The sequence below is a fragment of the Salmo salar genome, chromosome ssa05, assembly GCF_905237065.1.
Source record: "Salmo salar chromosome ssa05, Ssal_v3.1, whole genome shotgun sequence".
NCBI lineage: Eukaryota > Metazoa > Chordata > Actinopteri > Salmoniformes > Salmonidae > Salmo > Salmo salar.
Window position 1 is genome coordinate 80,547,655 of NC_059446.1, and position 27,073 is coordinate 80,574,727.

Genomic DNA, 27,073 nt, shown 5'->3' on the forward strand with positions numbered 1-27,073 from the left:
CCTCTACCCTCTCTCTCTCTACTCTCCTCTACTCTCTCTACTCTCTCTCTACTCTCCTCTACTCTCTCTCCTCTCTCTCTCTACTCTCCTCTATTCTCTCTCTCTCTCCTCTACCCTCTCTCTCTCTACTCTCCTCTACCCTCTCTCTCTACTCTCCTCTACCCTCTCTCTCTCTACTCTCCTCAACCCTCTCTCCTTTCTCTCCTCTCCTCTACCCTCTCTCTCTCTCTACTCTCCTCTCTCTCTCTCTACTCTCCTCTACCCTCTCTCCTCTCTCTCTCTCTCCTCTACCCTCTCTCTCTCTCTACTCTCCTCTACCTTCTCTCTCTCTCTCTCCTCTCCTCTACCCTCTCTCTCTCTACTCTCCTCTACCCTCTCTCTCTCTACTCTCCTCAACCCTCTCTCCTCTCTCTCTCCTCTCCTCTACCCTCTCTCTCTCTCTACTCTACCCTCTCTCTCTCTCTACTCTCCTCTCTCTCTCTCTACTCTTCTCTACCCTCTCTCCTCTCTCTCCTCTACCCTCTCTCTCTCTCTACTCTCCTCTACCTTCTCTCTCTCTCTACTCTCCTCTACCCTCTCCCTTTGTGCCTCCCTGTCTTCAGCTGCTTCTGCAGACTTCTCAACTTTAGCTCATTTAAAAGCTCTGATGACATGGATTAATTAATGACCAGAAGCTGAGAGCCAGCCCAGCTCCACTGTTCATCTGGGCTTGGGTGTGTGGAGTGCAGTCAAAGTAGTGAACCTTCTTGTTTTGGCAACTTTATTTGGCCAGTTCTCTAGTGGAGAAATAAACGTTTTAGATTTTTTGAAATGTTTTTTTCATTAGTAATTTAGATTTATTGAATTCGATTAATTAAGCCAATCCCCATATGTGTTGGCCAGTTCTCTGCAGAGGATTTCTAGATAGTTAGTAAAACATCTATACACCTATCAACAATCTGTTGAACTAACTAGACCCTAAACCTATCAACAATCTGTTGAACTAACTAGACCCTAAACATATCAACAATCTGTTGAACTAACTAGACCCTAAACATATCAACAATCTGTTGAACTAACTAGACCCTAAACCTATCAACAATCTGTTGAACTAACTAGACCCTAAACCTATCAACAATCTGTTGAACTAACTAGACCCTAAACCTATCAACAATCTGTTGAACTAACTACACCCTAAACCTATCAACAATCTGTTGAACTAACTAGACCCTAAACCTATCTGTAGGGGACTACCCAAATAGCTATCCATATAAAGTGTGGCTGATGTCTCTCCTGTGTTGTACAGGTATGAATCTCTCCTGTTGGAGCCAGATCCAATCCCAGTCTACGCTCTCAAGCTGCTGGTGGCCCTCACAGAACACAGCAGCCCCGTCAATAGGTAAAACCTTCTAAACCGGCCTCCCGAGTGGCGCAGCGGTCTAAGTCACTGCTCCGCAGTGCTTGAGGCGTCATTACAGGCCTGGGTTCGATCCCAGGCTGTGTGACAGCCGACCGTGACCGGGAGACCCATGAGGCGGTTAAGCGAGCAGTGTGTCAAGAAGCAGTGCGGCTTGGCAGGGTCGTGTTTCGGAGGACGCACGGCTCTCTAGGGGAGTTGCAGCGATGGGACAAGACTGGAACTACCAATTGGATATCACGATATTGGGGAGAAAAAGGGGTAAAATAAAATAAATAATAACTTCTAAACCAGGGATCATCAACTAGATTCAGTCGTGGGACGTTTTGTTTCTGGAGTGGATGGTCGGGGGGCCGGAACATAATTACTAATCATTAGTAGACTGCAAACTGACCGCAAGAACAACCGCAACTAAAACATAATCATTTAAAACCTTGTTTTAATTTGTATATAATCACGTCTCTCTATTATGCGTGGGAATACTTGGGAACAGATTTCAAAATGAAAATTTCTTGGAGCTGATTTCCTGCTGTTTTTACAGTCTTTTATCTCCAACCATGGAAAAAAAAAATATATATTTTGTACTCAGATCATTTTAGTTGCCAAATAAAACCATTCGGCCCGCGGGTTGCCAGCTGGGGAACCCTGTTCTAAACCATCTCCAGATAGACAGACTAGGACTCTAACCAACACAATGTCATCTTGGAGAAAAGCAGAGAGTCTAACCAACACAATGTCATCTTGAAGAAAAGCAGAGAGTCTAACCAACACAATGTCATCTTGAAGAAAAGCAGAGTCTAACCAACACAATGTCATCTTGAAGAAAACCAGAGAGTCTAACCAACACATTGTCATCTTGAAGAAAACCAGAGAGTCTAACCAACACATTGTCATCTTGAAGAAAATCAAAGAGTCTAACCAACACAATGTCATCTTGATGAAAACCAAAGAGTCTAACCAACACAATGTCAAAATGATTAATTGATTGAGAAGCTGCTTTATTCCGCATCTGTAATTGTCTACCCAGAGTTTATGGAGGTGAGTTGCGATGGGGTTGCTATGGCATCTGTTATTGTCTACCCAGAGTTTATGGAGGTGAGTTGCGATGGGGTTGCTATGGCATCTGTTATTGTCTACCCAGAGTTTATGGAGGTGAGTTGTGATGGTGTTGCTATGGCATCTGTTGTTGTCTACCCAGAGTTTATGGAGGTGAGTTGTGATGGGGTTGCTATGACATCTGTTGTACACAACACAACCTGAAGAGACAACACAGCATCTTGATTAACACCTGCAGTTGTTTTCTGGTGTTTAATATTAAGTTAAGAAATTACAGTGAGGGGAAAAAAGTATTTTATCCTCTGCTGATTTTGTACGTTTGCCCACTGACAAAGAAATGATCAGTCTACAATTTTAATGGTAGGTTTATTTGAACAGTGAGAGACAGAATAACAACAAAAAAATCCAGAAAAACGCATGTCAATGTTATAAATTGATTTTCATTTTAATGAGGGAAATAAGTATTTGACCCCTTCTCAATCAGAAAGATTTCTGGCTCCCAAGTGTCTTTTATACAGGTAACGAGCTGAGATTAGGAGCACGCTCTTAAAGGGAGTGCTCCTAATCTTAGTTTGTTACCTGTATAAAAGACACCTGTCCACAGAAGCAATCAATCAATCAGATTCCAAACTCTCCACCATGGCCAAGACCAAAGAGCTCTCCAAGGATGTCAGGGACAAGATTGTAGACCGACACAAGGCTGGAATGGGCTACAAGACCATCGCCAAGCAGCTTGGTGAGAAGGTGACAACAGTTGGTGCGATTATTCGCAAATGGAAGAAACACAAAAGAACTGTCAATCTCCCTCGGCCTGGGGCTCCATGCAAGATCTCACCTCATGGAGTTGCAATGATCAGGAGAACGGTGAGGAATCAGCCCAGAACTACACGGGAGGATCTTGTCAATGATCTCAAGGCAGCTGGGACCATAGTCACCAAGAAAACAATTGGTAACACACTACGCCGTGAAGGACTGAAATCCTGCAGTGCCCGCAAGGTCCCCCTGCTCAAGAAAGCACATATACATGCCCATCTGAAGTTTGCCAATGAACATCTGAATGATTCAGAGGACATTTACATTTACGTCATTTAGCAGACGCTCTTATCTAGAGCGACTTACAAATTGGTGCATTCACCTTATGATATCCAGTGGAACAACCACTTTACAATAGTACATCTATAACTTTTTTGTGGGGGGGGGGGGGGTTAGAAGGATTACTATATCCTATCCCAGGTATTCCTTAAAGAGGTGGGGTTTCAGGTGTCTACGGAAGGTGGTGATTGACTCCGCTGTCCTGGCTTCGTGAGGGAGCTTGTTCCACCATTGGGGTGCCAGAGCAGCGAACAGTTTTGACTGGGCTGAGCGGGAACTGTGCTTCCGCAGAGGTAGGGGGGCCAGCAGGCCAGAGGTGGATGAACGCAGTGCCCTTGTTTGGGTGTAGGGCCTGATCAGAGCCTGAAGGTACGGAGGTGCCGTTCCCCTCACAGCTCCGTAGGCAAGCACCATGGTCTTGTAGCAGATGCGAGCTTCAACTGGAAGCCAGTGGAGTGTGCGGAGGAGCGGGGTGACGTGAGAGAACTTGGGAAGGTTGAACACCAGACGGGCTGCGGCGTTCTGGATGAGTTGTAGGGGTTTAATGGCACAGGCAGGGAGCCCCGCCAACAAGGAGTTGCAGTAATCCAGACGGGAGATGACAAGTGCCTGGATTAGGACCTGCGCCGAGGACAACTGGGTGAAAGTGTTGTGGTCAGATGAGACCGAAATGGAGCTCTTTGGCATCAACTCAACTCGCCGTGTTTGGAGGAGGATGAATGCTGCCTATGACCCCAAAAACACCATCAAAAACAAACACCACGTGAAACATGGGGGTGGAAACATTATGCTTTGGGGGTGTTTTTCTGCTAAGGGGACAGGACAACTTCACCGCATCATTTGACTGGGCCATGTACTGTCAAATCTTGGGTGAGAACCTCCTTCCCTCAGCCAGGGCATTGAAAATGGGTCGTGGATGGGTATTCCAGCATGACAATGACCCAAAACACACGGCCAAGGCAACAAAGGAGTGGCTCAAGAAGAAGCACATTAAGGTCCTGGAGTGGCCTAGCCAGTCTCCAGACCTTAATCCCATAGAAAATCTGTGGAGGTAGCTGAAGGTTCGAGTTGCCAAACGTCAGCGTCGAAACCTTAATGACTTGGAGAAGATCTGCAAAGAGGAGTGGGACAAAATCCCTCCTGAGATGTGTGCAAACCTGGTGGCCAACTACAAGAAACGTCTGACCTCTGTGATTGCCAACAAGGGTTTTGCCACCAAGTACTAAGTCATGTTTTGCAGAGGGGTCAAATACTTATTTCCCTCATTACAATGCAAATCAATTTATAACATTTTTGACATGCGTTTTTCTGGATTTTTTTGTGGTTATTCTGTCTCTCACTGTTCAAATAAACCTACCATTAAAATTATAGACTGATCATTTCTTTGTCAGTGGGCAAACGTACAAAATCAGCAGGGAATCAAATACTTTTTTCCCTCACTGTATCTCTGGGGTTTAAGAAATTATCAAATAAAGAAAGTTAATTGATCTCTCTCTCTCTCTGTCTTTCTCTTTCTGTCTCTCTCCTCTCTCTCTGTCTCTCTCTCTCTCAATTCAATTTCAATTTAAGGGTCTTTATTGGCATGGGAAACATATGTTTACATTGCCAAAACAATTGAAATAGATAATAAACAAAAGTGAAATAAACAATAAAAAACTTACAGTAAACATTACTCTCACAAAAGTTTCAACAGAATAAAGACATTTCAAATGTCATTATGTCTATATAAAGTGTTGCGATGATGTGCAAATATTTAAAGTACAAAAGGGAAAATAAATAAACATAAATATGGGTTGTATTTACAATGGTGTTTGTTCTTCACTGGTTGCCCTTTTCTTGTGGCAACAGGTCACACATCTTGCTGCTGTGATGGCACACTGTGGTACATTAAGTTGGTAAAAAGTCTCTCTCTCCTTCACTTCCTTGAAGCTGTAAATAAGCTGGTTTTGGACACATCAGATCATTCATGTTATTATTACTACCAGACAAAACAAAATCACTAAGTCCATAATTGTATTATTTATCAGTGGCCTAATACATAGTTGAATATGCTTGACCTTTCTGCAGCATCAGCATGTTGAGGGGTGTTCCAGAGTTGTGGCCTCATGTAGGGAGCAGTGTGGAGCTCAGGCCCAACACTGTGCACTGTTTACCTATTAACAGACTGTAGATCCCCCTCCTCCCTCTGTAGCTGCCTGCCTGCAGGGCACAAACTCACAGTGCACGGCACATTTACAATTCAGCTCACACCACGTTTCCCCCCTCCTCCGTTCAGTTATCTGAATCATAGGGGAAAGTAGAGCATAAATAAGTGCAAACTTAAACTCATTTTAGAGAAATACTCACATAGAGACATTGTTTAATTGCAGTAGTTGATGCATAAGCACACAGAAACGAGGCATTGGCTTGTCCTTGTTGAAAGAAAGCTACACTGGTAATGTGATGTTAAAGAGATTCTCAGAGGTAGGACTCCCCTGATGCTGCAGCAGTAACACACTCACACACGCAAACACAGTCGCACGCAAGGTCACACACGCGCACACTCACACACACTGGGCTGAAGGAGGGGGAACCGTTTCCTGGGAAAGGAAAGTCATTGATTGATTGATGATTGGGTGTGTCCAACTAGGAGCAGCCTACAGGAGAGGTGTGATGTCACTGCAATGTCGCTGCTGTTCAGGGAAGAACAGTGGAGCTGATCGAAGGAGAACAGGAGAACAGAAAAGGGGGGTTAACAGCTCCCGGGGGAGTTTAAAGGAGTCTTTCACCAGCTGGTGGCAACACACACCTCAGCAGTATGTCTGTCATCCTGCTCAATGGCTTTCAGATCACACTGAACCTGGAGCACAAAGAGGAAGACGTAATGTCACTTTTCAAAGGGAAATCTGAGAATGTCCTTAAACAACCCGTCCACTCGCTCCCTCTTTGAAGACTTTGTCTGGATCTCAAATGGAACTCTATTCACTATATAGGGCACTACGTTAGAACAGAACCCATAGGGCTCTAGTCAAAAGTAGTGCTCTATGTAGGGAATAGGGTGCCATTTGGGATGTACAGTATGTTGTAGGTAGCTATAGCTAGCTAGCTGCTGCAGTTGTATGAGTTTCCTGCCTAGTGTTTAGTATTAACCATGGATATTCCAGTGTTCATCAGAGAGCCAGACTGTCCTCTAACCTAATGGCATGCAGCAGGCAGGCAGACAGGTCCTTTGTGTGCTTGGGATTTGTAAGGAATATTGATCTGTTACAGAGGAAAGGTCAGACTAAGCGTAAGTTAGGGACTGCGCTGCTTAGCAGAGGTGGGAACTGATGTTACTGAAAGATGCAGAAGAAGTTGTTAGAATGAATAAGATTTCACTCTGCTGCATAATAAACTGAACACCACCACTGCACCATAGTAAGGCGATAGCAGCTTGGTCTGTACACTAAGTAAGGTATTATACAGGCTTACCAATGAAAAAAGCCATGTAGGATGTAGGTAGTAGTTGAAGAGTAGTAGATGTCAGACTGGTCTGGTGCTGGTAGTATACTGTATCTAAAGCATGTTACCATTGTCTCCCTGATAGTTCCTCTAGCCCTCTCACCTGGGTGATCCTCATGAAACCACCTGAAACAAGGCTACTCTGTTCCCTACATAGTGCACTACTATGGACCAGGGGCATTTGGGAGCCGCTGTCGGTGATGAATTGAGAGCAGGTTTCTCTGTGTTTCTGTGCTGCCTGCCTGGTCGTTGAGAAGGTGATGATGGACACCAGCTGGGTGCGCTTACATAGTTTTATCTTATCTCCTACACATCCCAGACTGACTGCCATTTCTGTCAAGGCTCTGAACACAACCCAGCCCCCACACCTCCCTCTGTCTATCTGGCACTGAGAGAGCCAACTGAACTATTCAAATTGATGTCAGCAATCTGCTACACACTCCTGTTGGTGGTATTTCCCTTGTCTGAGACGAGCTATTACATTTACAATGAGAAATGAAATTGCATTTACCACTGCTTGATAAAGTCCTAAAAAAGTGCAGAGCTCTCTCCTTGATGGGTTCTTGCCTAAATTAGATTGCAAATTGGGACATTAACGGGGCTTCATACAAGTATGTCTTTTCCCCTCATTATCAGGTTTGATACAGAGTTCAAACTTTCCAATTATCTGAACCTTTGGCCGTTGTTGCCTTTGTGTGAGCTCAGTCAGTCTGCCTAGCTCTGCCCGCTTTAGTGGAAGCAAAACCAGTTCTATCTGCGGGAACGCTTTTACACCCTGATTAGCAGGAATTTGAAAAATGCTTTTATCTCAGCGGAAGCCAGCCTCACAGCTACAGGAAGCCGGCATGCTACCGCTAATAAAAGCTGATCCTTTCTAATGAGCAGGTTAACGGAGGTTACACGCTGACTACATCAAGGCTACGCTCATCCTGTTATTTTTATTTGATTTGACTGGAGTTTGATATCGTGCTATTGGTCAACGCGGTACCGTTGCCTGGTAGTCTGCAGACACAATGAGTGATTGGTCAGTGGGGTGAACAGGCGGGGGTGTTGTTTTGAATGTGTCGCAAATGGCAGCCTATCGTGCAATACTTTAGACCAGAGTCCTATGGGCCCAGTTCAAACGTAGTGCACTCTAAAAGGCACAGGGTGCCATTTTGGTCGCAGCCATTGTGTTAAAAGCCTGGGATCCCCAGGTGTCCTCTCCTCCCTCCTTTCCTGTCCTCTGTCTGCCACCTGTGCTGCCTGCATGGAGACCTCTGCTCCTCTCTGCTGATTGGAGTGGACAGCAGAGTTGAGTGTGGTCAGAGGAATAGAGCAAAACCTCATCCCTGACTGTTTGTGTGTGTGTTCGTGTGTGTGCGTTCGTGTGTTTTTGTGTGTGCGTTCGTGTGTGTGTAATCAGCTCTGACAGCTGGTGTGTGTAAAGGAGGAATGGGAGTGTTACCTCGTACTATCAGTGTCACTGGCCGGTCTGAAGAGCTGACTGGGCTTGAGCTGTGTTGGTCTGATATGGCTCAGTGGCAGGCAGCAGCCCTGTCCATTCAGCCTCAGCTTCTCCCTCTGACAGGCAGCAGAGATGACCTGCAGGACTGCCTGTGTCACACTCTCTGACAGTCAGGGGAGCCATGTGTAGCAAAGTGGATGGGAACAGTGCACAGTAAAGGATAGAGACTGCCTCACAATGTTTCCAGAGTGAGGTTGGAAAATGTTTTACTGGCACTAATGTACACTATTACTGTACACTCCACATTTCAGACTTTAAATGATTACATCACTATATACAGTGCCTTCAGAAAGTATTCATACCTCTTGACTTCTCCCACATTTTGTGTTACAGCCAGAATTAAAAATGTATCACAATACCCCATAATTACAAAGTGCAAAGCCAGAATTTGTTCTTAACTGACTTGCCTAGTTAAATAAAGGTTAAAAATCTAAAATCTAAATAAACATGTTTTTAGACATTTTAGCAAATTTATGGCAAATGAAATACAGATATCTAATTTACATAAGTATTCACACTCCTGAGTCAGTACTGTGTAGAAGCACCTTTGGTGGCGATTACAGTTTAATTATTCGTTGCAAATTTTCTCAAGCTCTGTTAAGTTAGATGGAGAGCGGCGGTGACCAGCAATCTTCAAGTATTTCCACAGATGTTCAATGGAATTCAAGTCTAGGCTTTGGCTGGGCCACTCAAGGACTTTCACATTATAGTTCTGAAGCCATTCCAGTGTTGCTTTGGCTGTATGCTTGGGGTCCTGTTGGAACGTACATCTTCGCATCCAGTCTAAGGTCGTTTGCACTCTGAAGTGGGTTCTCATCAAGGATTTGCCTGTATTTTGTTCCCTCTGTCCTTACCAGTCTCCCAGTCCCTGCTGCTGAAAAGCATCCTCATAGCATGACGCTGCCACCATGCTTCACGGTAGGGATGGTGTTAGACGGGTGATGAACTGTGCATGGTTTTCTCCATACATATCGCTTTGCATTCAGGCAAAATAGTTACATTTTTGTCTCATCAGACCATAGAATATTTTGTCTTATGAGTCATGTGCCTTTTTGCAGACTCCAGGTGTGCTGTCATGTGCCTTTTTCTTAGGAGTGGCTTCTGTTTGGCCACTCTCCCATAATGCCCAGATTGGTGAAGTGCTATAGAGACTGTTGTCCTTCTGGCAGGTTCTCCCATCTCAGGCATGGAACTCTGTTGTTCTGTCAGAGTGGTCATTGGGTTCTTGGTCACCTCCCTGATCAAGGTCCTCCTTGCCCTGTTGCTCAGTTTGGTCCGATGGCCAGCTCTAGGCAGGGTCTGCGTAGTTCCATCTTTTTTTTTTACATTTCCCAATGATGGAGACCACTGTGCTCTTGGAAACTTAACACTCTAGAACGTGTTTCATACCCTTTCCCAGATATATGCCTCATCACAATTCTCTCTCGGAGAGGTACGGACAGTTACTTGGTATAGTTTCTGCACTGTCAACTGTAGGACCTTGTATAGACAGGTGTGTTTCTTTCTAAATCATGGCCAAACAATTGAATTGGCCACAGGTGGACTCCAATCAAGTTGCAGTGGCATCTCAAGGATGATCAAAGGAAATTGGATGCACCTGAGCTCAGTTTGGAGCGTCATAGCAAAGGGGTGTGAATACTTATGTAAATTAGGTATTTCTGTATTTCATTTACAATACATTTGCAAACATTTCAAAAAACATGTTTTCACTTTGTCATTATGGGGTATTGTGTAGATAGGTGAGGAAAAAATATATATTTAAAGGAATAATCCGCCCCCAGAAATAAAATCATGAAACTCCTGTCAATTTGGTGAAAGCCTATGTTCTATCGCTGGGTAAAATAACAGATGTCCCGGTGATTTAACTTCTATCTAGTCCGTCTTTGAAAATCAGGAAATCGTGTAGGAATGCGTCTCAACTACATCATTCTCGTCATAGGGGATAACACACTATCAGATTTCATAATGCTTTTAAAACAATGACCTGCTCTCCAGATCGCCAAATAAGCCAATAGAACACATACATTCATCTATATCCTCATGACAAAGTAGAGATTTTGCTTAGATGTACCCAATCTAAACAGTGTAGCAAATTATTCAACTTCAAGTACCATGTCGCAATGCCCCACGTGTGTCTGTGGGAAGCAGAGATATTACAGAAAGGAGGAGATAGGAATCCCACTGGGCAATGAATGGAGAAACGCCCCACCCAACTGACTGTCGACCCATCTGCATTCACGTTGTCATGCTGCGTCACGCGGAGGCTAAACTAAACGTCACGCAATCCCTTCTCAAAGTCAGAGTATGAGCTATACGATATTAAAGAGACAAGTTAATTATCTCACATCTTGGAAAAGATTTGCAATGTTGTACTTCTTGAAATTCGTGCTAATGTTCGGTTTTTGAGCAAGCGCCCAATTGACTCCCATTCACTTCTTGAAGGAGAGCTGTTCTTGTCCCAGAATCGCCCAGAATGCACGGCAAGGCCCATTGGCAATGTATACAATGGGTGTTAATATGATTCTAATGGCATTTCCCATCTCCTCAAAAGTATCTCTGTGGGAAAGAAACGTACTCTGCTCTCACTCTGGGCAGAGACGAAATGCAAGTTGAACTCGGTGAGATAGTGCAGTTTGTTTAGCCGATTTTACAGCTAGCTAGCTACTTCACATGCTGATATAAATGTTGGTATTGTTGTGCGTAGCTATGTTTTCTAGCTAGCTAGCCAGCCAGCCCAGAGAGAGCAAGAGCGTTGCATTGAGGGTTTTGTAGTAGACTTGAGCTGCAACAGATTTCCAAAAACAATTTTCACATGTTTCTACCAACCTTGTTATAATGACGAAATTATTATTACTTGTTCCCAAAAAAATATTCAAATATGAGTGCTATTTAACACTATTTAACACTGTTAATCATATGAATTAGTGGTTTGGGCTGGATTATCCCTTTAATCCATTTGAATTCAGGCTGTAACACAACAAAATGTGGAATAAGTCAAGGGGTAAGAATACTTTCTGAAGGCACTGTCTGTACCTAATCTTAAAGCTAGAATCCTTAATTGAAACAATAACAAAGCGGTCACCAGCTTCTGTTTTGGGAAAAAGCTTAGGGATGGTCCTGGAGAAATATAGCCACACTGAAATTCATAGACAGAGCTGTGGATGCAAGGACTGACCATCCATGATATCAGAATTATAGATTTAACCATGTTTTGAGGCTATACAGTCGTTATTAACATTTGCATTGTTTAAAACATTGGGGTAAATGAAGCTTATTTTGTGTTCTGATGGGGTATGACAGTTGAACTAAGCTCATGAGGACAATTTTGAGTTACATTCTTCAAGATTCAATGGGTACATATCATTCATTTACATTTTAATGTATGTAGTATCTAAGGATTCTGTCTTTAAATACTCAGCATACCGGTAGTGGCAAACAAGACACCATGAGAGAGAGAGAGAGAGAGAGTTTTTTTTAATATAAAAATCCCTCCCAGCCAGGAAGCTGCCGGAGGATCTGTGATAGCAGACAGACTGTGTTAAATGTCATCCACAAATTGTGCCATTATTAAGGAAGCGTGACAGGTTGAATCAGAGCTGTACTCGGGCACACTCTAAACTTCATCAGATTGTAAATAAGATCAGAAGGTTGTCTGCAGCCGTGGAGAATGTGGGCAGAGCGGATCTTATTTTGCCCTATAGCCACTCCAGCCTGGCTGGGCAAATGCCACTTCATCCACGCAATCTGCGTCTACATGAAAATTAGAGTTGTTATCCCCTAACGTTAAGGACAGTCTGTAGATTCTGTATGGCACAGAGATGTATTAAAGTTGAGAAATGAGGTGTACTGTACACGCATACTGTGTGATGCATTAGTTGTCATTAGCCCAAACCTTGTGTAGGATAGTGTTTAGAGAGCCATGGCTTTGACCCAGATAGTGGCCACTGCTGTTGACATGGTTTCAGTTCAGTTCTTCCTTCTCCATAATAAGTCTTCAACAGGCCTGTATCAGTATTACTGGCTGCCTTGACAGGAACTGATTTTGGTACTTCAGTTTCTCTTAACGTGACAGTGATGCAGGGTGCTATCGATTTTAGAATGATGTGGAACTGGGAATGCTAACCAGGCAGGCTGGGGGTGAGACACTACCACCCTACAGATGGAGCTGATTTGTCTCAAGAAATATCCCTCCATTTCTCTGATTTAATGGCTGAAAGCTACAAGAGTCATCACGACACGGGGAAAGGCTTTTCGTTGGCTGAGCCCCCGATGTAGCCTAAGTTGGGCTATAATTTAATGTCACTTCGCACACAGGATGCCTTCAGTTCAATGTAGGTGCGTCCCAATTGGCACCCTATCTCCTATATAGTGCTATATAGGGTGTAATTTGGGATGCAGGCTCGGCAATCTGTGAGGCTTGGAGAAGAAGCCTGGCTATTTACACTCCTCTGTCACCCCGTCAGGGAGATAAAGCTTGGCCATTCATCAGTTCTGGTTACATGTCTCTCACCTTTAACTCTCCATATTTGTTCCTGTTTTGTTTTATGAGCACAATTTAATGTTAATGACGTGTCATCACTCAGGTTCACACGGAGATCGATGGGAGAGGGTTGTTTCTGTACTACAATAATGGGGGAGAGGGGGAAGAGTGGAGGGAAGAGTGGAGGGAGAGAGGGAAGAGTGGAGGGAGAGAGGGAAGAGTGGAGGGAGAGGGAAGAGTAGAGGAGAGAGAGAGAGAAGGTGGTGCAGATAAGTAGAGATATAGATGGGGGGACAGTTTGTATCTCATTTAAGTATGTCTGTTATATAGTACACTGCATACATACAGGTGTAGGATCTTAATTTGATCAAACTTTTGTTACAGAAATGTTCCTGCACCACAGGAAATGCAGATGAGCTTCGGGATTTACATACATTCACAGAAAGCCCACATTAACACACAGTTATATTAACAGTATTGCACTTTTCATGTAGCCTAATAACCTAACCACCAATCAAGCAACATTATAGATTAAACGTTAAAATCCTGTTGCTGCAATATTATTTTGCTGTGACAATTCAGGTCAAATTAAAATCCTACATCTGTAAGCAAACTAACGTAGGCCCCTACAACAAACTTGATATTGTGTAGTTAGCATGAAAGCAGATTGGACAACAACTAGGCCTGGTCAATTTTTGTGTTATCTGTATTTCATGTTTCAGTTTTCTCCTTTCTCAGTACGTTTAGGTTGCCTTCTGACTTCTATGTGACTTTCAACCTCGAGAGGATGTCTCTGGTTAATCAGAGGCTTGTGTTGTCCCTCTGCACTTTATTGGGAGATGTACTCCTAGCGGCAGTGGTATTTACTCTTATCTGGTGTTCTGCACAATGGCTTAGCTGCCTCACATAAGCTACACTACTTTAGAAACATTTGATGGAATTCTCTTTGGAGGACTGAGGACACCATATATGGAAAACTGGGAAATAAATGTTTCCCAACCATGCAATACATCATTGTTATGTAAAAACTCCCTCTAATACGTTTTCTATGGGTGACCTCTAGTCTTGTTTAAATGTGTCTAGCCTGCCTGCCACAATGTTTTCTTCCTTTGAGCACCTCTACACACAAGCTGTAATTGGTTGTGAATCAAAAGGCTTAATCAATAAGGGAGCTGTGGAGAGTCATTTTCAATAAAGATGTACATTACTCCTGGGTGCCCAGGTGTCAGAAGGCTCCTTTCTCCCCGCAGAAGATTAGTCAGAGGTCCTTTTCTCACATGACTGATCTTAGAGGCGAGTCACGCTGCGGTGCCTTCACACACAAACACACACTGAAATACTCACATACGTTCAGTAGGCCTCAGATTCAGAGGCAATGCATGGACCCTAATGAAGATGAAACGTCTCTCTGTGCTATGAAGGTACCTAAACCTGCCTCTGTGTTTCTCTCACTCTCTTTCTCTCTCTTTGTCTCTCTCTCTTCTCTCCCCCCTCTCTCTCTCTCCATCTTTCTATCTCTCTCTTTTTCCCTCTCCTCTCTCTCTCTCTCTCCTTCACAGCCTGGTCAGAGACAGCAGGATCCTACCTGTTGTCTTTCAAGTCATGGCGGTAAGTTAAGAGCCCCACTTAAAATGCAGCTTTTTTTTCTCTATACTAAAATCTTGTGTTCCAGGAAACTGCTTTGGTGTGCGGTTTTATTTATCACTTGTGTTGCCTGCCCGACTTTTCATTTCCAGGCTCAAGAAAAAAGCTATCTCCTAAAAATATAAGTGGTTTGTCAAATTCCCACCTCCACTCTACTCTGAGTCTGTGTCTCTCTCCGTCTTTCAGACGGCCCGAGGTGGAAACTAGTGGAAAGGAATGTTAGGATGAAAGCCATATTACAAACCACCTTGCTCCTCCTCCCCCACCCCACCTCGCTTTTTTATCCTCTGTCATGAAAATATATGAGTCCCATTGGGTGGAGAAGACTTTGGGCTATTGGAACATAATTCAAAGGCTGTTATGTGGGGGAATTCTGCTGGGCCAGACATTTTAGCTCGTAAAAACGCCTCCCATCCACCCCACCCCACTGCCTGCCTACTTCTCTCTGTCATTTCAGGCCGAGCCCCTTTTGCACCAGCAGTGCTCGTTTGCCAGGGTTCTTTATTGATTTATTATGCTAATGAGTGTGCTGTGCGGTGGTGACCCATCACAGTACATTGTGTAATTGAGTGACGGAGAGACGGAACAGCCTTTTGAGGGGCTGTGCTTAATGGAGTGAGAATATGAAGTGGTCCTCTTCGTTCCCCAGCTCCTACAACAGGTTACATATTCATCAGACCAGAACGCTTATTTCCAGTAAACAGCCAATTCCCCCTTGACCTCAATCCGCCAGTAACTGCTCTGCAGATTTAATGAACTTATCGCTTGGGTGACTTCTCAGACAAGTTGCCACTGCATGTAAGAACACTTTGAGAAACATCACACAGACGGAATCAGTTAGCTGTTAGGTTGATTGTCTTCATGTGTTGTGTTGCTTTCTTCTTCTATGTTTTGGAGGTATTGTTGTGTTGCTTTCCACGGGTCTCTTCTTCTATGTTTTGGAGGTATAGCTGTGTTGCTTTCCACGGGTCTCTTCTTCTATGTTTTGGAGGTATTGTTGTGTTGCTTTCCACGGGTCTCTTCTTCTATGTTTTGGAGGTATAGCTGTGTTGCTTTCCACGGGTCTCTTCTATGTTTTGGAGGTATAGCTGTGTTGCTTTCCACGGGTCTCTTCTTCTATGTTTTGGAGGTATAGCTGTGTTGCTTTCCACGGGTCTCTTCTTCTATGTTTTGGAGGTATAGTTGTGTTGCTTTCCACAGGTCTCTTCTTCTATGTTTTGGAGGTATAGCTGTGTTGCTTTCCACAGGTCTCTTCTTCTATGTTTTGGAGGTATAGCTGTGTTGCTTTCCACGGGTCTCTTCTTCTATGTTTTGGAGGTATAGCTGTGTTGCTTTCCACAGGTCTCTTCTTCTATGTTTTGGAGGTATAGTTGTGTTGCTTTCCACGGGTCTCTTCTTCTATGTTTTGGAGGTATAGTTGTGTTGCTTTCCACGGGTCTCTTCTTCTATGTTTTGGAGGTATAGTTGGGTTGCTTTCCACAGGTCTCTTCTTCTATGTTTTGGAGGTATTGTTATGTTGCTTTCCACAGGTCTCTTCTTCTATGTTTTGGAGGTATAGCTGTGTTGCTTTCCACAGGTCTCTTCTTCTATGTTTTGGAGGTATTGTTGGGTTGCTTTCCACGGGTCTCTTCTATGTTTTGGAGGTATTGTTGTGTTGCTTTCCACAGGTCTCTTCTTCTATGTTTTGGAGGTATAGCTGTGTTGCTTTCCACAGGTCTCTTCTTCTATGTTTTGGAGGTATAGTTGTGTTGCTTTCCACGGGTCTCTTCTTCTATGTTTTGGAGGTATAGTTGTGTTGCTTTCCACAGGTCTCTTCTTCTATGTTTTGGAGGTATAGTTGTGTTGCTTTCCACAGGTCTCTTCTTCTATGTTTTGGAGGTATAGCTGTGTTGCTTTCCACAGGTCTCTTCTTCTATGTTTTGGAAGTATTGTTTTGTTGCTTTCCACAGGTCTCTTCTTCTATGTTTTGTAGTTGTGTTGCTTTCCACGGGTCTCTTCTTCTATGTTTTGGATGTATAGCTGTGTTGCTTTCCACGTGTCTCTTCTTCTATGTTTTGGAGGTATTGTTGTGTTGCTTTCCACGGGTCTCTTCTTCTATGTTTTGGAGGTATAGGCCAGGCATAACCATGATAGTACCAACTAGGACGTATGTAGACTTTCTCACATGCATGTCATTATTACATTTAGAGGACCTAATGTTCTGAATTTGTGATTCAACGAATAAGTTCTGGAATGCGTTAGAAAAGCCTCCATCCACACAGTTTAACACAATACAATGCAGTGTTACATACACAGCCATACAGGAAGGAGAGCCATTTAGTGTGCATTACCAGCCGGTCTGTGTCATGCAGGTCAACCACTTAACCACTGCTCTATCCAATATAGACCCAGTCTGGACTCTATCACACACTGTAATCCTCCTCTCCTCTCCACCGCTGGAGGGTTCACCATTCATATAGTGCCTAGTTCTTACACCTACAGGACATACACTATGGCCAGTCCATTACAGGCTTTACATATCCATAGTGACAGGATTAAATCAGCTCTTCTCACTCTCACTTGACTGTAGTCACCATGTGTGTGTAGTGAGTGTACCAAATGGAAGCCTATTCCCTATATGGTGCACTACTTTTGACCTATGGGTCCTGGTCAAAAGTAGTGCACTACATAGGGAATAGGGTGCACTTTTAGGATGCATACCATACCTTTTAACTTTACTCTGAACTGCAATGGCTTGCCTTCTCCAATCCAATGGAAGCTGATATACAGGTTAGGTCAGGATCGTATCAAATTGCCTTTTCGCGACACAGTTAGTGCAGACTGCAGTAGTAATGGCTGTCCACTTATTTACTTTTAAGGCCAGTTCAGCAGTTTCACGGACTGACATTGATTCGGGCCAGAGACGGCATGAAAGTGGTCCACGGACGGAGCCGTAATGCACATCACTAATGAGTGTGGCGAGGAAGCCAGTGGTGATTGACAGTGGCATTGATTGAGTTTGGTCCAACATCAGCAGACTGATCCTTAAAGCAAGTGTTTAGGGAGCTTGACTCTGGTTACAACAAGAGCCCCAAGTAACACTGCTAGGCTCTAGCCCTCCTTCCCTGATATCCTGAATCTGATGTCTGGAGACTGAAGCTCACGCCTAGTTTGTTGTGGCTGCTGCAATGCATCATGGTCTTTTACTGATGATCATGATTGATTGTGTTAAGGAGAATGCTTGAGACGTGAGACTCCTCAAATGTCTCTATTTTTACAGCTTTGTTTTAAAGGTTAATGTTGGTATAGAAGTAAATGAACAAAGATGTTCGGTGGAGTGGACAGGGGGTCTGTTGCACTGTTGCAGGATGGCTTTATCTCTCCCTTCCCCTGATTGTAGTGCCTCTGCCCCATATTCAATTTGATGTCATCTGACAGTGTAAATCTAATTGGAAGAAAATCCATTTTGCCTGTGTGTGGGGGGAAGGTAGGTAGGAATGTACAGTCAGTGGACTCTGTATGAGTTTGTGAGCTCTAAGAGAGAAAAGAGAATCTAATAGAATCAGAGGTTTATACAGCTAGCTCTGATTGCAACATTGCTGTTGCTGGTATTAGTTGAATAGTCGTGCTCCCCTCTGCCATTCTCATTAACAGCAGAGAAGAAAAGTCTGCATTGCGACAAATATTGATCTGGAGACCAAATTACAGCTTGAAAGAAAGTCAAATAGCAGACATAAACACTGCCTTTTGTTGTACTGCAAAGCTGCTTTTCAGAGCTTGTTTTACACTGTAGGACATACTGAAGAAGAAGAAGAATCCTTTTTTAATCCATTATCCTTGCAGTCAACAGAAATTCATCGACTGCTTATCCCCTCGCAAAGACACACACACACACACACACACACACACACACACACACACACACACACACACACACACACACACACACACACACACACACAGGGTTGAAGTTAGTTCAGAAGAGGCAGCCAAGCAGCTACATAGGAGCTTGAGGATCTGGGATTGGGCCTGTGATAGTGAGGCTCCAGTCTAGTTCCATGTAAACCAACACAGAGAGACATACGTTGAGTTGAGAACTGAAGTGATTGTTGGTTCAGACTGTGTGAGGCCAGAGGCAGCCAATGGTGTGTTTGGTATTGTGATGATGAGATCTGAAGTTAGCATTATAGATGAGAGATCAAGTCAAGCTGCAGGCAGACAGCACAATTCCATTACACATCTGATAAGATACCGAAATGAGGACATGCTTTTTCGGGAGGCGATAAAAGTCGTTTTTCTTTCCGTTCTTATTTTTTCAGTATGTTTCTATCTCCCACTTTTGGATTCAACTGTGTCATCCATCAGAAATGACGCAGCCATACAGCCATATACGTTTCTCCTCCATGTGTCTCCCTATTCATCCCTATCAAATCAAACCAGCCTTTATGTTAAACAAACTGTTTATAGGAAGTAGTGAGTCAATCATTTGAGCCCATCAGGGTTTAGGTCTAGGCCCACACATGTATCTCTTCATTAAGGGCTGTTGATATCTGCATGACCACTGCTCTTCTCAAGTGGCCTAGCAGAGAAATCAGGTGGAAAAGCGATGGTTCTGGGCCTTGAGATTCCATGGCTAATTTATCCAGGAGACTGAGGAGAATCCCTGAGCTACTGGCCCAACTCTGTGCTTCTCTCTCTGCCTTCCTGTCAGCCTGTAAACTGTCGAGGCCCCTTGAACAAACATTGTCTGGGCCCTAATTATGGCTGCATTGATTTTCTCTCTCTGTGTGTGTGTGTGTGTGTGTGTGTGTGTGTGTGTGTGTGTGTGTGTGTGTGTGTGTGTGTGTGTGTGTGTGTGTGTGTGTGTGTGTGTGTGTGTGTGTGTGTGTGTGTGTGTGCCTAGCTCAGGCCTTCATTGCCTACCTACTTATTATGTTCCTAATCCCCCCGCCGCACCCTGTTCACCAGATAATTACACAACCTTCACCAAGGCTCATCCCCTGCACCCTGTTCACCAGATAATTACACAACCTTCACCAAGGCTCATCCCCTGCACCCTGTTCACCAGATAATTACAAAACCTTCACCAAGGCTCATCCCCTGCACCCTGTTCACCAGATAATTACACAACCTTCACCAAGGCTCATCCCCTGCACCCTGTTCACCAGATAATTACACAACCTTCACCAAGGCTCATCCCCTGCACCCTGCTCACCAGATAATTACACAACCTTCACCAAGGCTCATCCCCTGCACCCTGTTCACCAGATAATTACACAACCTTCACCAAGGCTCATCCCCTGCACCCTGCTCACCAGATAATTACACAACCTTCACCAAGGCTCATCCCCTGCACCCTGTTCACCAGATAATTACACAACCTTCACCAAGGCTCATCCCCTGCACCCTGTTCACCAGATAATTACACAACCTTCACCAAGCCTCATCCCCTCCACCCTGCTCACCAGATAATTACACAACCTTCACCAAGGCTCATCCCCTGCACCCTGTTCACCAGATAATTACACAACCTTCACCAAGGCTCATCCCCTGCACCCTGCTCACCAGATAATTACACAACCTTCACCAAGGCTCATCCCCCGCACCCTGTTCACCAGATAATTACACAACCTTCACCAAGGCTCATCCCCTGCACCCTGCTCACCAGATAATTACACAACCTTCACCAAGGCTCATCCCCTGCACCCTGTTCACCAGATAATTACACAACCTTCACCAAGGCTCATCCCCTGCACCCTGTTCACCAGATAATTACACAACCTTCACCAAGGCTCATCCCCTCCCCCACATCCCAAAGTAATCTCCACCTCCTCCATCACCCCAAGCTCCCCGTCTCCCTCCTCCATCACCCCAAGCTCCCCGTCTCCCTCCTCCCTCTCCCCAACCTCCCCATCTCCCTCCTCCCTCTCCCCAACCTCCTCCATCTCCCTCCTCCCTCTCCCCAACTTCCTCCATCTCCCTCCTCCCTCTCCCCAACCTCCTCCATCTCCCTCTCCCCAACCTCCTCCATCTCCCTCTCCCCAACCTCCTCCTTCTCCCTCTCCCCAACCTCCTCCATCTCCCTCTCCCCAACCTCCTCCATCTCCCTCTCCCCAACCTCCTCCATCTCCCTCCCCCCTCTCCCCAACTTCCTCCATCTCCCTCCTCCCTCTCCCCAACCTCCTCCATCTCCCTCTCCCCAACCTCCTCCATCTCCCCAACCTCCTCCATCTCCCTCTCCCCAACCTCCTTCATCTCCCTCCTCCCTCTCCCCAACCTCCTCCATCTCCCTCCCCCCTCTCCCCAACTTCCTCCATCTCCCTCCTCCCTCTCCCCAACCTCCTCCATCTCCCTCTCCCCAACCTCCTCCATCTCCCTCCTCCCTCTCCCCAACCTCCTCCATTTCCCTCCTCCCTCTCCCCAACTTCCTCCATCTCCCTCTCCCCAACCTCCTCCATCTCCCTCCTCCCTCTCCCCAACCTCCTCCATCTCCCTCTCCCCAACCTCCTCCATCTCCCTCCTCCCTCTCCCCAACTTCCTCCATCTCCCTCCTCCCTCTCCCCAACCTCCTCCATCTCCCTCTCCCCAACCTCCTCCATCTCCCTCCTCCCTCTCCCCAACCTCCTCCATCTCCCTCTCCCCAACCTCCTCCATCTCCCTCTCCCCAACCTCCTCCATCTCCCTCCTCCCTCTCCCCAACCTCCTCCATCTCTCTCCTCCCTCCTCCCTCTCCCCAACTTCCTCTATCTCCTCCTCCCATCTCCTCCTCCTCTCCCTCCTCCCTCTCCCCAACCTCCTCCATCTCCCATCCCAACCTCCTCATCTCCCTCCCCCTCCCCAATTCCTCCATCTCCCTCCTCCCTCTCCCCAACCTCCTCCATCTCCCTCTCCCCAACCTCCTCCATCTCCCTCCTCCCTCTCCCCAACTTCCTCCATCTCCCTCCTCCCTCTCCCCAACCTCCTCCATCTCCCTCTCCCCAACCTCCTCCATCTCCCTCTCCCCAACCTCCTCCATCTCCCTCCTCCCTCTCCCCAACCTCCTCCATCTCCCCAACCTCCTCTATCTCCCTCTCCCCAACCTCCTCCATCTCCCTCCTCCCTCTCCCCAACCTCCTCCATCTCCCTCTCCCCAACCTCCTCCATCTCCCTCCTCCCTCTCCCCAACTTCCTCCATCTCCCTCCTCCCTCTCCCCAACCTCCTCCATCTCCCTCTCCCCAACCTCCTCCATCTCCCTCTCCCCAACCTCCTCCATCTCCCTCCTCCCTCTCCCCAACCTCCTCCATCTCCCTCCTCCCTCCTCCCTCCTCCCTCTCCCCAACCTCCTCCATCTCCCTCCTCCCTCTCCCCAACTTCCTCCATCTCCCTCCTCCCTCTCCCCAACTTCCTCCATCTCCCTCCTCCCTCTCCCCAAATCCTCCATCTCCCATCCCCAACCTCCTCCATCTCCCTCCCCCCTCTCCCCAACTTCCTCCATCTCCCTCCTCCCTCTCCCCAACCTCCTCCATCTCCCTCTCCCCAACCTCCTCCATCTCCCTCTCCCCAACCTCCTCCATCTCCCTCCTCCCTCTCCCCAAGCTCCCCTGCTCCTCTGCTGGCCTTCATCTAGCCCTCAGCCAGGTCCTGAAGACGCTTCCCCTCTCAAAAGTTAAGATGCTAATGACTATTCTTCATTAAAGCTCAGCTATTTCTTCAGTCATCATCAGATCTAGGCCCTTAAGATGGCACACACAGGTGTATCTAGACCCTGTGAAGGAGAAAGGGATAATGTAAGCAGCAGATGATAATGTAGTCAATACAAATGCAGAATGTTACCTACTGTATGCTTCAGTTTTCAGAATAAGACGTACTGTGGGTGCAGGGGACAGTAGTTGTGAAAACAAGAGTACTGCAGAAGCATTGCTGAGGCAGATTTGCTCAAATCCATCCCTAAGGCTCTCAATATTTGAGGATTGCCCTGAAAGACTGTGACCTTCCATGGGTTTTTGCCCTTCCTTTCCCTCGCCCCCTATTAATTTCTCCTGTGTGTTTATTCCATGTTGTGTTCTCTCCAGGAGCACCAGGACAATATCCTGGGTGGAACCATGCAGAAGGCCATGGCACTCCTCAGCAACCTGACTGGACAGAAGGACGTGGACCTACAACCCTTCTACCAACAAGGTACGGTGCACTGCCTCACACTAATGAATGCATTGTACTGTATCTAGGCCTAACAGTTTCCGCCCCATTTACAAAGAACACCGTGCACAAGTCCCATGTGGTCCCGTGTGAGTCAGTTGGTAGAACATGGCGCTCGCAATGCCAGGGTTGTGGGTTCAATTCCCACAGGGGACCAGTATGAAAATGTATGCACTCACTACTGTAAGTCTCTCTGGATCAGAGCGTCTGCTAAATGACTTAAATGTAAAGTGAGGACTCAGACCTCCAACCGCTCTATCAGCAAGGTACGGTGACTGACATAAACACATGTCTTTGATGGGTTAATGCAGCACTGTGTGTAATACAACACCCAACAGTTTCTCCATCATTGACAAAGACAATCATACACAGGTACAAAACAGCCTGTGTTGATTCCTCTCCTGTGTTTTCAGTTACTGGAGTGTGTTTCCATGCCAGTAATGCCACCACTTTACCTTCGGCTCAGACCGCTTATTACATTGGGATCCTGTGGTGCCTTAAGCCGTGTGTGTGTGTGTGTGTGTGTGTGTGTGTGTGTGTGTGTGTGTGTGTGTGTGTGTGTGTGTGTGTGTGTGTGTGTGTGTGTGTGTGTGTGTGTTTCGTGTTAGCGTAGCAGGCAGGCTTTTGGTCTCCCAGCAGCAGCTGAGGAAGGAAGAATGAAAGCCTCTCCTCTTCTTCCTCCACTCTATCCATCAGCAGGCTGGGCTGTGTGTCCTGTTGTGGTACTCCTATCAGTTCATCTCCTCCCTGTCTGTCCACAGACGGCCCGCACCCACCCGTCTGCCTCTCTCTCTCTTTTTCTCGCTCTACACTCAGCACTCACTCATCTGATACAATCAGCCCAGCTGCCTCCTTTACCCGCTCGGCTCTCCTGTCTTGGCATGTTTTCTTTCTCTGCCATCGCTTTTCAATGCCCAGCTGGCTGCCCGCTGCAAAAACCAGGCGCTCCATAACACTCAATTATTGAATAATAGATTCATTTTGCTATGGCTGTACTGTGTTGACAGTTCTTATTAGCTAGTCGGCACAGTTAGCCCGTTAGCGCCACACGGTATCTCTCTCCCACCGCCGAGCGGCATGGAGCTGAGAGAGCCTGTCCTGTCCACCCTGTCGTGGTTCTGCATGAGCTCAGGGGTGAGTCACAGGTTCACAGCCAGGCTTCACATTCAACATGCACCTCCTAGGAGAAGGCAGGGGCACCTTGCAGATAGCAGGACTAATGAAATGCTCCTCCTAGGAAAAGGCAGGGGCACCTTGCAGATAGCAGGACTAATGAAATGCTCCTCCTAGGAAAAGGCAGGGGCACCTTGCAGATAGCAGGACTAATGAAATGCTCCTCCTAGGAGAAGGCAGGGGCACCTTGCAGATAGCAGGACCAATCTATTGTTCCGGAACTCCAATTTGAGCAGCAGCAGCTGAAAAATGAGCTCCTACAAATATTGAAATTTACATGGTTTTTAGAGTGAAGTACATCGGAAAAAAGCAAAAGAAAACTGCAAGACTGAATAGGAGAAAAAACAAGCAACAAACAAAGAAGATAGGCTTTTGAAAAATAACTATTTTTCATAAAATTGTAGTTATCTTAGCTAGCTGAATTGTTTACCAGTTGCTAAGCAGTTGCTAGGGACTCTTTTGGAAGAAGCTAGCTAGCTAACGAAGAACAACAAAGAATATCTATTTAACAGAAGAAAAGAAAGAGAAAATCAGGACAGAAGAAAAAGGATATCAAAGTGAAACAGTTCTCTAAAGACACAGGAGACAATAATACAAGAAACAACACTTCTGTAGCTTGTCAACTATGTGTCTGTCTATCCCTGTTCTCTCCTCTCTGCACAGGCCATACAAACGCTTCACACCGCGTGGCCGCTGCCACTCCAACCTGGTGGTCCCAGCGCGCACGACCCACGTGGAGTTCCAGGTCTCCGGCAGCCTCTGGAACTGCCGGTCTGCAGCCAACAAGGCTGAGTTCATCTCAGCCTATGCTACCCTCCAGTCCCTAGACTTCCTGGTGCTGACGGAAACATGGATTACCACAGATAACACTGCTACTCCTACTGCTCTCTCTTCGTCTGCCCACGTGTTCTCGCATACCCCTAGAGCATCGAGCCAGCGGGGTGGTGGCACTGGAATCCTCATCTCTCCCAAGTGGACATTCTCTCTTTCTCCCCTGACCCATCTGTCTATCTCCTCATTTGAATTCCATGCTGTCACAGTTACCAGCCCTTTCAAGCTTAACATCCTTATAATTTATCGCCCTCCAGGTTCCCTTGGAGAGTTCATCAATGAGCTTGACGCCTTGATAAGTTCCTTTCCTGAGGATGGCTCACCTCTCACAGTTCTGGGTGACTTTAACCTCCCCACGTCTACCTTTGACTCATTCCTCTCTGCCTCCTTCTTTCCACTCCTCTCCTCTTTTGACCTCACCCTCTCACCTTCCCCCCCTACTCACAAGGCAGGCAATACGCTTGACCTCATCTTTACTAGATGCTGTTCTTCCACTAATCTCATTGCAACTCCCCTCCAAATCTCCGACCACTACCTTGTATCCTTTTCCCTCTTGCTCTCATCCAACACTTCTCACTCTGCCCCTACTCGGATGGTATTGCGCCGTCCCAACCTTCGCTCTCTCTCTCCCGCTACTCTCTCCTCTTCCATCCTATCATCTCTTCCCTCTGCTCAAACCTTCTCCAACCTATCTCCTGATTCTGCCTCCTCAACCCTCCTCTCCTCCCTTTCTGCATCCTTTGATTTTCTCTGTCCCCTATCCTCCAGGCCGGCTCGGTCCTCCCCTCCTGCTCCGTGGCTCGACGACTCACTACGAGCTCACAGAACAGGGCTCCGGGCAGCCGAGCGGAAATGGAGGAAAACTCGCCTCCCCTGCGGACCTGGCGTCCTTTCACTCACTCCTCTCTACATTCTCCTCTTCTGTCTCTGCTGCTAAAGCCACTTTCTACCACTCTAAATTCCAAGCATCTGCCTCTAACCCTAGGAAGCTCTTTGCTACCTTCTCCTCCCTCCTGAATCCTCCTCCCCCTCCCCCCCTCCTCCCTCTCTGCGGATGACTTCGTCAACCATTTTGAAAAGAAGGTTGACGATATCCGATCCTCGTTTGCTAAGTCAAACGACACCGCTGGTCCTGCTCACACTGCCCTACCCTGTGCTTTGACCTCTTTCTCCCCTCTCTCTCCAGATGAAATCTCGCGTCTTGTGACGGCTGGCCGCCCAACAACCTGCCCACTTGACCCTATCCCCTCCTCTCTTCTCCAGACCATTTCCGGAGACCTTCTCCCCTTCCTCACCTCGCTCATCAACTCATCCTTGACCGCTGGCTACGTCCCTTCCGTCTTCAAGAGAGCGAGAGTTGCACCCCTTCTGAAAAAACCTACACTCGATCCCTCCGATGTCAACAACTACAGACCAGTATCCCTTCTTTCTTTTCTCTCCAAAACTCTTGAACGTGCCGTCCTTGGCCAGCTCTCCTGCTATCTCTCTCAGAATGACCTTCTTGATCCTAATCAGTCAGGTTTCAAGACTGGGCATTCAACTGAGACTGCTCTTCTCTGTGTCACGGAGGCTCTCCGCACTGCTAAAGCTAACTCTCTCTCCTCTGCTCTCATACTTCTAGACCTATCTGCTGCCTTTGATACTGTGAACCATCAGATCCTCCTCTCCACCCTCTCCGAGTTGGGCATCTCCGGCGCGGCCCACGCTTGGATTGCGTCCTACCTGACAGGTCGCTCCTACCAGGTGGCGTGGCGAGAATCTGTCTCCGCACCATGCGCTCTCACCACTGGTGTCCCCCAGGGCTCTGTTCTAGGCCCTCTCCTATTCTCGCTATACACCAAGTCACTTGGCTCTGTCATATCCTCACATGGTCTCTCCTATCATTGCTATGCAGACGACACACAATTAATCTTCTCCTTTCCCCCTTCTGATAACCAGGCGGCGAATCGCATCTCTGCATGTCTGTCAGACATATCAGTGTGGATGACGGATCACCAGCTCAAGCTGAACCTCGGCAAGACGGAGCTGCTCTTCCTCCCGGGGAAGGACTGCCCGTTCCATGATCTCGCCATCACGGTTGACAACTCCCTTGTGTCTTCCTCCCAGAGTGCTAAGAACCTTGGCGTGATCCTGGACAACACCCTGTCGTTCTCCACTAACATCAAGGCGGTGACCCGATCCTGTAGGTTCATGCTCTACAACATTCGCAGAGTACGACCCTGCCTCACACAGGAAGCGGCGCAGGTCCTAATCCAGGCA

At 46.5% G+C, this 27,073-nt stretch overlaps 1 protein-coding gene across 1 annotated transcript in view; it reads left to right on the plus strand.

Annotated features, from left to right (window-relative positions):
• The window catches only part of LOC106605905 (serine/threonine-protein kinase ULK4), a 285,759-nt gene that overhangs the window by 160,169 nt on the left and 98,517 nt on the right, over positions 1-27,073 (plus strand). The window contains exons 30-32 of the mRNA XM_045719099.1: positions 1,286-1,378; positions 14,571-14,619; positions 22,687-22,792. Coding sequence (XP_045575055.1) covers positions 1,286-1,378; positions 14,571-14,619; positions 22,687-22,792 — 248 coding nt within the window. The remainder of the gene's footprint in view (positions 1-1,285; positions 1,379-14,570; positions 14,620-22,686; positions 22,793-27,073) is intronic.